Source organism: Melospiza georgiana, chromosome 1 (assembly GCF_028018845.1).
Source record: "Melospiza georgiana isolate bMelGeo1 chromosome 1, bMelGeo1.pri, whole genome shotgun sequence".
NCBI lineage: Eukaryota > Metazoa > Chordata > Aves > Passeriformes > Passerellidae > Melospiza > Melospiza georgiana.
Window position 1 is genome coordinate 128,403,626 of NC_080430.1, and position 12,002 is coordinate 128,415,627.

The 12,002-nt window shown below is 37.4% G+C and overlaps 1 protein-coding gene across 1 annotated transcript in view; it reads left to right on the top strand.

Moving 5' to 3' along the window:
• The window catches only part of ANGPT1 (angiopoietin 1), a 150,406-nt gene that overhangs the window by 93,387 nt on the left and 45,017 nt on the right, over positions 1-12,002 (top strand). The window contains exons 5-6 of the mRNA XM_058027383.1: positions 1,558-1,685; positions 7,035-7,136. Of these exons, the coding sequence (XP_057883366.1) occupies positions 1,558-1,685; positions 7,035-7,136 (230 nt within the window). The remainder of the gene's footprint in view (positions 1-1,557; positions 1,686-7,034; positions 7,137-12,002) is intronic.

The following is a 12,002-nucleotide window of genomic DNA, read 5'->3' on the forward strand; positions in this document are numbered from 1 at the left end:
AAGGGAGACGTAAGGGATTTTTGTTTCTTAAAATACAAATAATAATATGAACACACATAAATGAGAAAGAATAATATAATTTTTGTTCAAAATGGCTACCTAGAGAGCCATGTAGTCTTACAGTCAGGATTGGATTTCTCACTATTTTTCTATTTCCACCTTTTCACAGAATGACTGAGGTAAAATGTTTAACCTTTTTTTACCTCAATTTCCCCATCTCTGAAATGGTATTGTTACCAAGTGCTCTGGCAGGAATTTGCCATCCTAAAATACTGCTTTGAGGTGTTCAAAGGGGAGATAGTACTTCCAACTGCATGCCCTTGGCATTATTCTCACCACCAATGGCCCATGTAATCCCACACACTGTGCCAGGCCATTGCCCTGTTGCACATCAACATCAACTTTGACCAGAGGCCATTTCACTCAGAGTGAATGAGATGTAGTCCCTTTTGTATCTATAACTCACACTTTCAAGCCAAAAATGAAAAAGAAGTACCTTTCACGAGAGGATGAGTGTGTCTGGAAGACTTAAATATTGTATCCTTATTGTAGGGATTAATGAAGTGCTGGCCCGAACCCTGCACATCACTTAAGGACATGTTTAACTTTAAAAATCTGAGTAGGCAGATGGATTTCCATGGGAATACTGACGTGCTTAAAATATGTGCTGTTGGAATAGAATCATATCCTTCACGATTGTGAGGGGTCATGCTACTTTTGTTTGTGAGAGTGAAGAACACTCTCAGATGTTACTCCTTCTACAGGGAATTTCCTGGTTGTTCAAGACTGGGATTCTCAACACTTTGCACTCCTGATTTCTCAGCCCAGACTCATATATACATGGTCTGTCTGTAATATGCAGGATCAAGATCTGCACTGGTGTTATAACATTAACTGTTTCCCTGTGCTGAGCCAAAATGAGTTCTATAAATCTTGCCTCCAGACACCTGACCTCAGTAGCACTGTTTTTTCTTTTATTCTATTTAACAAATTTTATGAATGTAGGTAGGAAAATAATTAAATTATTCTTTACAAAATAAATAAATTTAAGCAAGCAGCTGCCTTGCCCCAAGCTCCTATGCTGCTCAAAGGTTATTACCTCATGAACAGCACAAACTCTCTCCTTCCAGCATTGCTGTCTTAAGTGAGCATCTGTGTCAGATCACAACACTGAACACGTTTTTCCACCTTTATATGCCATCTCTGGGGCATTCTTCGGCAACCTTGAGCGTACATCTTTAGTCAGAGGCAACACCTGCAGGGGCACAGGGCTTTGGACTCAGAAAGAATATGCTGTGTTACCTCTCAGCAGACAGGATGTTCTGTTTAGCTATTTGTATCATGACTTCTTCTGGTGCCTACTTCTGCCATCTGTCCAAAAGCTTCGTACTAGCTCTTTACTAGAATTTGCCGAATGTGTGAACTGTGTAGAAAACACAGTACAATTATTACTGTGCATTTTTAAAAGGGATGATGTGTGCAAAAGTGGACCTCCTAGATACAGAAATGCTTAAGACTGTTGTTGTAACTTATATTATCATGTCTTTTGTTTTGCAGTTTTACTAAAGAATGCAAAAAAGGAAGAAGAAAAGCCATTCAGAGACTGTGCAGATGTATACCAATCTGGTGTTAACAAAAGTGGGGTCTACACTATTTATATTAACAATGTGTCAGATCCTAAAAAGGTAAGACTGGGTTTATTTTCTTGTTTGTTAATACGACATTGCTCTGAACAGAAAGGAGTGTTTCGAATCTTTATTGACATTATCATTCCACAAAATATTGTACTGGTATAAAAAGCTTGTCTTCTCTTTAGTCTTTAAAAAGTATAATAGACTGAGAAAATGATTAACTGTATTATTCCAGACATTCTTCTTTCCCGCTGACAGAAAATCCTCCCTAAGTTCCAACATACACTCAATAGTTGACTCACTTCCTCCCACTTGGCAAGCCCAGTTGAATCAGACTATGGCTGCAAATAAATCTGCAATAAAATTTAGAAGTGAATTTGTAAAGTGTGATAATTAGGAAGCTGATCTTGGGGATTATATGGTAGCACAAGAAAAGAAGGAGCAGAATGAGTAGTTTTTAAAGATAAGGATTTAAAAAAATTCTGCTTCTCATGTAGGGGACAGGGAAAAGCAGGTTTGGCTGTAAAGAACGCAACATGCTGAGTGCCAGCGCTGCTTGAAATTATGAAGCGTGTATAATCCCATCCTTCTCAAAAAAGAGACTTGGGAGGGGGTTTCTTTTATGCAAATGAAACATTGGTCTGTATTAGAGATTATTTTTTTGCAAGGCTTTTGTTGCTAAGGTATCTGAGTCAGGAACTGATGTTAGGAACATGAGAGGATGACCTCAACCCAACTTGTCTGTGGGGGAATGTTGGCTGTCCCTCTGACAGGGCCCTGTTGGAGCAGCCACCAAGGGTGAAGGCTGATTACCTGGGAAATTCAGTGGTAGCCATAAAGTGGGCCAGACAGGAGGGAGGGAACCACTTCTGTCTGGTGAATTTATTCTTACTGCACTAAAATGGTGACCCTGCAAACATAAAAATACTGTAAAAAATACTACCAATATTATTGTTTATAGTAATATTATAATCATATTAAGATATGCTAACGTTGCTCCTAAGTGGAGTTTGGTATTACAAAAGGCCTTTGGAAGCCTGTAAACATCAAGATGTCCTAGTTTAGTGAGGAAATAGAGTTCATTAAGCCATGAGTAGAATTGGGGTGGGAGAGCTTTATGGGCCAAGACCAACATAATTCTGGAAAATGTGAATAGGAAAATAATTGACATGACAGAAAAGGCAGATATCCCTGAAAGCATTACTGAGCAGGACAAGAATAATAAAAGAAATTCTGTAGACACTGCTCTGCTCAAAAAGAGATGTGACATCTGTGTCCAAATCAGATGTACCAATTGGCAGTAGTTTTCTTAGCCTTACTGAAGCTCATGAACCATAACCAGAAGCTGGACTGCAATTAAAAACAATGGGTACCTGACACTCATGCTTCTGGTATATTTACCTCAAACTCACTTCACTGGCAGTATAAGGACAGTGACACAATGGAAGCCATCCTGTGTTTCCACTATATCCCTGGTTACAGATGCTGCTATCAGATGCTGTTTTACTGGAGGGTTCCTGTTTTAGCAAGAAAAGGCAGGAGTGTGTGTTTCTGTGTGTTGAGGGCATTTCTGATACACCTGTTTCTGTCTTGCCCTAGCAGTAGCACAGCAAGAGGTGAGCCCAGGCATGTTCCTGTTAGTCAAGTGAGGAGTGCGATTGCTTTAACAGGTGTTATTTTAGACATTAAGGTCATTTAAACAAGCTGCAAGATAGTGCTGTGCAGAGAGCTGAACTAACTCCAGCTGAGATAGCTTCAAAATCACTTCAATGCAGCACTGTGCCAGCACTAATTAGCCCAAAGGTAGCACCATGCAGACACAATCAGACTGCTCTGATATCCTGATAGGTACTCCATGGAGACAGACTTGCTTGTTTAAAGCCAGCTTAGTTATCTGGATTACCACAATGCAATGCGCGGTTCTGGCATGTCTTAGAAGCCCTAATATATTATTATCCTCTGTATTACTCACAGTCACATCCAGCTATCTCATTCATAACAATTTTATACACCAGACTACAAAATATGCCTTCATTTAATTTTATATTTTCTAAAGGATACTTACTAGAACCCTGATATTCAGTCGAAAATACCTTTGTCATATATACAAATGTTACTCTCAGTTTTGGTGTTTTGTTGGTTTCACATCCATATATTCACAAAAAATTATCCTTCATGCCATTTACATATCTAATTTTTATATTCTCACATATGCTTTAGACTGCAATTTTTGTTTCTTGTTCCTAGCTTCAACAGTTCATTCACTAACCTTCAAGTCCTTGATCAAAATTAGTGTTTCATATCTGTTTAAAAGGATCTTAATAATATTCCATATTTTTATATAGAAAGAGAAAAAGATAGAATTAAATTATTAAGGTAATTAATTGGCTTACTCTGATGAGTATATGTGCAGTGCCTGATAATGTGGACAAATGATTACTCTAAGGGAAAGAAAAGGCAAGAAGAATCCTCTCAGTCCCCAGCAAAGTCGGGGTGAGCTAGAGAGGAAGCAAGGCTTCTGGTGAGCAAGGGAGCAGTGAAAGTAAAGTCATTCCTGTTTTGGAGTTGAAAGAGCCAAGCCACCTTTGGGAGCCCAAGTAGGCTGGGTGTGATTGGTCTGACTGCAAGTAGGATCTCTCTATGTGCCCTTGGATCAATACATTGGCTGTCCCCTGTCTCCCCTAATGCCCCCACAAGCGTGGCTCTCACCATCCTCTGGGTGCACCACACTGAAAATGCAATGTTATCCACCCCTGTGCTGGGCTCCTGGGTCTGTGTCCTCATGGTTCTGCCAAAGCAATTGCTGGAGCTGTGCTCTTCCCTCCTCCCCTTTATTTTCTTCTAGTGGACTCCCACTGAATTGGTGCTGATGCTCTCTCTGAGCATATCTGGCAGAGTTTTAACCCATTTAATGTAGGTTATCCCCCTGTACTGTGCAAGCTGTCCTCCAACATGGTGGTCATCACACTGTTTCTGCATAGCACAGACACATCCCCTGCATCTCAAAGGTCTGGTCTTGAACTTGTTGCTCCATGCCAGTGAGGTAGATTTGTGGGGTCTTGGTGTGCATGCACTTAAAATGAAATTTGTAGAAATTTCACATTTAATTTAAAATTGAGCTTATCTCTGAATGATGATTATAAAAGTGTTAATAATTTAGTCCATAAATGTAAAATAAGTAGAAATAATCCTATATTTGCCTTTTAGGAGCTTGAGAATTTTTACCCATGCATTTAAGGAAGAGCAAGAGTGAAATATTTTGGATGGTCTTTTATTCTAAGATTATTTTATGAATTATAAAATCAGAAACTATAATGCATACAAATTCAGTCACTTTTTTTCATCCTTTTCTTTTCTAATAGAGGGTTAAGTCAGAACAAATTAAATGGTGTTAAATGGCTGAGTGCCTTGATCTTTTCTGGGACAGACAAGGCTAAACCTATGCACAGTAACATCTACAATCACCATGGAGCTCCTGTTGATATGGGCAGGTGTTCGTGTCTACCACGGTGGAAAGTGCCAGACCATACAATGATGGCAACTGAAAAATGTGTTGCTGGCAAATCTTTTTTCACTGTGCCATTTTCTCTTTCAATTTGATATATTATTCAGAACACTTCAGTCTTTTTATAGGTCTTTCATTATATTGTACTATGAAAATCCCAACATTTGCATGCATCTTTAGAATGAGTAGTCTTAGTATAGTTGAGGATTTACTGCTTTAAAAATTGGCAGTGGAGTCATGGGAGCTTGAAAAGACTTACAAGGAAAGTAAATCCATCTTTTAGAAGTTCTCACCGTAAATCAGACTAAAGACATTAAATCCTGTAGATAAATGTTTTGACTCACAGTGGCTTCACTAAAGAAGGAATAGGGCCAAAATATTTGTCTAGAAAATTGTGGGTTTTCTTGTGGTTATCCTGAATCAAGTTCATGTTTGTCCTGGTATTCTATTTCCTTCCTGCACTTTCACAGGGACTTCACTTGGCATGGCTGGTGCAAATTAAAACAAAAATACTTGCATATTGTTACTATGACAGCTCCTACGAGTTGGAGAAATTTAGAATGGCTTTTCTTGAGGGTACAATATGGTCCTCTAGTCAACTGCAGGACAAATTTTTATTTAACTATGTTGGATAGTAACCTCCAATTTGTCGAAGCAATATAAAGCTTTAAATTGCCAACCAGTGCTTAATGGGTTGACTCTTGCTAATGTGAGTGCCAAAAGCTAAACCTCTTCAGCACTCTTGCATACTGAATTTTTACTTAAAGGCCAGAATGCAGCTTTTAAAAGCACAGACAAATGAAATTTAGGATAGGTGCGTCAATATGGCATGGATGAGTCCAGGGCAATGAAATCAGGAAAATCTGCTTGAATGAGTAGCCCTAAGAAAGTTATATCTTAAAATCAAGTGTCCTAGAAAAACAGGAACAAAAATTACTACTGCTTGTCATATACTAAGGAAAGCAAATGCACAAGTAGTATTTTAATTTTTTCATAGTTCATCTTCTGTATTTTTGAAGGAAAATGAAAAAGTAAAGTGAATACAAATTAATATTAATTTTTATCATTATATGGATTGTTTGAGATTGTTAACAGATTTCATTCTGCACAATATTCTAATATCAAGGGTCAACAAAATTGTCCAAATTATTTCATTATCCTTTGTACACAGAATCTTTAGTATCTAGGTTATAATTTTCTTAGTGCAGTCGTGACAGGGTATGATCTTACATATTGAGTATGTATCTTAACTTCTGACCTTGTCTCACAGACCTCATGTCTTGAGCCTGTTCCTACCTACATTCTGTCTTATAAGGCAGCTTGCTCTGAGGTCACCTGTCCCATTTTGGGACACTGCCTGGAACACTGTAGGTAATATTACAGTTCAAAGGAAAACAGAATAACTTCATTTGTGATACATTTCAGACTCCTAGGATGAATGTTTTCTGCAAGAATTTTTGAGATACTCTCTGAGACCAAATGACACTCTGCTAAAAGCTACATGAAGCATTATTATCACTGAGAGAATTATTCTTGTTTATTAAAAGGAAGGGAGTGGTTTCAGGGGCACTACAGAGAAAATAGAAAAAAGAGCGTGGAGGAAATGTGAAGGGGAAAGCTGAAGAAGTAGAAGGGGATGACTGGGAGATATTCTTGGTGATGTACTGAAAGGAGACATTGCTGGGAGAATTACACTAAACATAATGAGAGAACTGCTTGTTACCAAATGACTGATGATGTCATTGAGGGAATAGGGCATGAGTGCACAGGAAAACATACTCACTTAATACTGTTATTCACAAATACTTCCCCCCACCCAAGACGACAGAATTTCAACTCAAACTTGTTTTATTTTTTGCTTGGATTTTTAAATTTTTCTTTTTTATTTGATGTTGTAGGTCTTTTGTAATATGGAAATTGCTGGAGGAGGATGGACAGTTATACAACACCGAGAAGATGGAAGTCTGGATTTTCAGAAAAGCTGGAAAGAATACAAAATGGTAAGGTGAAAAACATGCAATAGCTGTACAATTCTTACAAGTATCAGATTTCAAATACTACTTCTTATTAACCTAAACAGATAATTCCTCCTATAGTGATGTGGTATGGTCCTGCAGTCTTTTATGAACTACCTTTCGTCATGTCTGTTACTTTCGAAAATAAGTTTTACTCAGTTAGTTGAGTATTATTGCCCCTGATTTAGAATTTCTCTCAGATCAGTTGCTGAGATTATAATGAGATAAGGCCAGAACACTGCTGTCTGTCCCTGAAATTTTGACTTGATGTGGTGTTCAGAGGTAAAAGGCAAGTGATGATGTTTCTAAGGCATGTATCTTTTCAGCTGAGAGTAACTCATTCAGAATTTGGAGCAGACAGGAATAAAACTTTTTACTGGGGTTTATCCCAAGTCATACACCACCTCTGCCAATCAAGTTAATGTATTGGAAATGTTGATACTTCAAATAGCATTACAAGAAAATAAGTAACTTAACAAATTTAAGATGACATGACTTCAAGCAGGCTATTTTCCCCTTGCCAACTCAAAAATATTTTACTCCAATCTAAATAACTTGTTACTTTTTTTCATTCTGTGCCTGATCAAACTTTCTGATGGACCTCCATTCTCTGAGTCTCTGAGGGCTGGCTTGGATTTCAATGACACTCCTAGTGAAGTTTTCAGCACTGTGTTATCAGCCTGGCAGAGAAATGGGGGTTTTTTACAGTTTTCAAAAAACACTAATGAAAAGACAAATTTTAATGTTTAAAAATAAAAGCATTTAAAAATCTGTAAAAATTTCTATGGAAAAAAGCTCTAGTAGAACTTACAATTTCAGAAATAAACAAAATATCATATTATTGAACCTATTGAACCAAAATCTAATTTTGGATTCTATTGGTGCTTTATTTTCAATATTTCTTGAAAATATAAATAATTACCTGGGTCAGACTACTGCTGTAATGGATTTCTAATTTCTAATTATTTAACTCTATTTAAAATATTCTTTTCATTTTAACATCACTTTAATTAATATATATTATGAAATAGATTACATCCTCTAGTTAGAGAATATATAGAGTTAAATATTTAGAAATTTATATTCAAATTGGTATTATTTTAATTTAGCAGAAAACTTGAAAACTGTTTTACTCGATTTTGGTTCAGAATCAAATAAAATATAAACCATCAAATATCTTTGGGGAAAAAAATTTGAAGATTCCTCAAGTTTTACTAGTGAGGAAATCAGAATTTGTATGTGCAACTTACATATGGACTTTTTAAAATGTATACATATCACATTAATGATTTTCTCAGCTTTTATCTTCTGAGATTATCTTAGGCAGTGTAATAAATACAGCCCTTTGTAAAGTTTTCCCATGTGCCCTGTTTTTATACATATCCCTTCACATAGTCATTTTCCTCCACTTTTCCTTCACAATAGTGCAGATCTGTAGAGGATTACATTCTGTTGGTTTTGTCTAGTTCAAGCAGCCTAAATTAATTCTGCTTCTCTTTAGGAATGATTTAGTGTTCTAAGGGATCACTTCTTCTACCAAATAAAAAGGACCTCTTTTGGACTTTTATTGACAGTTTATCCTATATGTCATGAAGCAAGATGGGGTTCATGCTTGCTTTGCTCCTATGAACAGTTTCACCAAAGTAACAATCTTAGGCTCCCCTCTGTGGTTATCATATATTGATAAGTGTTGAATGCAGAATGGTAGAGGCTGGTGGACTCTTTGTATTACTGGGATACCTGAAAGCATCTGAGCTTCAAGCCAGCAACACCACTAACTTAATTCTTTGGTTGTTCAGAGAGGGTGTGTGGCGTCTGTTGGACCACAACCCCTCTCCTTCCTGACACATCAGCCTGGTATTTCTTCCAGTGGAAGCTGGGTAGTCTGGTGTGGGAAACACCACGATGGCACTTAGGCTTCCTTGGAGGAGTTGAACTTAATGTATGTTTTCTCAGCCCATCATTCAGATAGGGATTTCCAATTTTGTTAAGATATTCTTCTTGAGCTTATAAGTCACTGGGGTCCTAAAGCTAACAGAAAAAATATCATCATATAATAACAGCAACCATAGGTCTCTTGGGCTTCATTTATTTTCAGTGCATGTAGTTCTTATTGGAAAGAAATCTGGAACACTGTTGAAGTTTTTAAGCTATAAGCAAGTACTTGCCAGCTTCTGAGCTGGACAGGAATTCAGGCCACCAGCCTGCACTGCAGCTAAAGGCCCCACAAGTTATTTTGGCTGTTAGAGTGTCAGGAGGCCACTGCACATATGCTCTGGCTCTAGTCAGATCCTTACAGCAGCTTCCTTGGGAAGGGAGCAGTCTCTGCAAGGGTGACAGCACTGCCAGGTTACAGAGTCACTGACAGCAGGGAGGCACTCCTTGTCTTTAATGCAGTTTCATGGTGGTGTTTTCAGCTTACATGGAAGCATTTCAGTTCTGTTCTGGACACCAGTACAGTAAACAGGTTAAGTGAGAGGTAGGGTAGCCATAAATCTTTTGAGTAGGAAGTATATAACTCCATTTATACATAAATTGCCATACAGTTGATGATAGTGCAATAGTGGTACTAATTTTTCCTCACGTTTTTTTTTCTCTGTTTCCACTTGCATTCAGCCTCCAATCTGGAAAATAAAGTAACGCTTTCCTTTGTATCTAAAACAACAGCTAATGAGTGCATAACCTTTTCTGCAAATTCACTGTTGTGGAAGGTTGGTTATGTATTTTTTTGCTTAGGGGCATATGTTCCCAGTATCCTCCAATTTTCTTGTTAGTCTTAGGGTGTGCAGTGTAATTTTTACCTTTGTTTCTAATAATTCATTTCTGACCGAGAGCTCTCTTGGGCCATTTGAGTTTTGTGCATTCAATACTAATTGGAATAAATTTAGAGAAAACCCCATAAGTTCATTCTTCCATCCTTTGCTTATCAGTATCTACTACATCTGTTCTTTTGCATTTTGCAATGCATTTTCTGTTATACTGTTTGCTGCTTATCAGAAAAAATTGAAGTGGAATAACAAATAATTTCTTTCATGGCAGGTGAGATCACCCTGAAGCAAATTTCAAGCATTTTTCCTATTTTCTTGCCTGAGTAAATGTAAATGTAAAACACTATTAAGAGTTTTTATCTCTAGAGGGGAATATTGCTTAAAAATTATTGCTTGCCATCTGCAAACCCAAGACCCTTTAGAAGGGTGTTTTCTACAAGCTTTCTGTCCAAGATGCAGTTTTTGGCATTTATTACGCAGTTATTAGCAATAATCAAATCTTAGTAAATGGTTAGCTCATGTGCTAACTTGGCTGTCAAGACTTCTTGATCATTTTCCAGTTTTCAGTTCTTGGATGAATGCACCTTTCCCAGTGACTGTCTCCATTTTTGCCAAATTAGGTGATGGAGTATTAAATTCCCTATTCTCTAGCCTTCTAGCATGTCTAGTTTAATAATTCCCATGAAATTCTCTAAATTTATTCCACACTTGATAGCCCAACATTCACTATGAGTTTCCTAGGGGGCCTTCTTTGGGGTTGAGTCTGTTGGGAGTTTCCTCATGTAAATTTTCCTGCTTTCTCTCATTTGAGAAAAACTCTCAATAGGTATTTGGAATTATGTGCCTTAGCCAGCTCACAGCAACCTTTTTCCTAGCCAGTTTTTTTCTTGTGTGTCAGTATTTAATTGTACTCTATGCCTTAATTACTACTTTCCACTCCCTGATGAAAAAAAAAACCTGTCACTTCTTTTAATCATTCATGTCATGAGCTAGATTAGCATCCCTTGTACACAGTACGCACAAAGATGAATTTCTAAGCTATATGGCAACCACTTCCTACCTTCCTGACCAGCAGCTGTTTTTTCTTTTGGTTTCTTTGAGGCAAGAATGACGTTCAGCACTAAATTTCACATTCCTTTAATTTCATGTTCCTGATTAATATCTGAGCCCAACAACAGTTCAGTGCTTAAAATAAGTCTGCTGCCAATTGTTTCAGAAGTCATCAGTAGCATTTGTGTGTGCCTGAAGAACATATCTACAAAACCACTTCCATTCCTGTTGCAGTTTCTTTTTTTTTCTTTTTTCCATAAAGCTGTTGGGTCAAATTGATGGCTATCTCCATAGTGTTATGACACCAGAGCAGGATAATTTATGTTCTTCTGTGGCTTAAATTCTTCACACACTGAGAGCCAGACCACGGAGGTAGTCACCAGAACTTTCTCAGGAAGTGCTTTTGGATGCAATTCTATTGGGAATTTACATTGTGTTATCTGGAATAGCCTGACTTTCCTCTGAGCCTCAGTAAAGTTAAGCTATTATAACAAGTCTGGTGGTCTGTGTCTTCTGCTTACTTAAAGGACAGCTGAACACATTTTTGGACTCTATGTCTCTGATTTCATTCTAGACATGATGGATTTTACACCTTTTTTTATACTTTCCACAGTCCACCTCTGTGACTAAGCTTTAGTTTGGACAGAGGGTCTTCCTATTTCCTGGAAGACTTCTTGTTTCTGACAGTAACGTTGCTGGTCACCTCATGTTTTCATCTCGCTAGTCTTTGTAAGTCTTACAAGCCTGAATTATACAGAAGAGCTACCATTCCAATAAAGACTTTATTTTTCAGTGTCTTTGTTCAGTTCATTCTAAAAACTTCCAGATGATACTTACATTTAATTTGTATTTGCAAACTGTTCAGCTCCTGTTTTAGAATATGGCCTCCTAATTAATTTTGTGGTCTCCACCTGTTATAAGACTTTAAGGCTTAAAATTTTAATTTCTCTTGTGAAAGTTTTAGTTCAAGTTTCAAGTTCTGTTATAATTCTCCCTGCCCACCTTTCTTGCTTTTAAACTCTGACATTTCTTT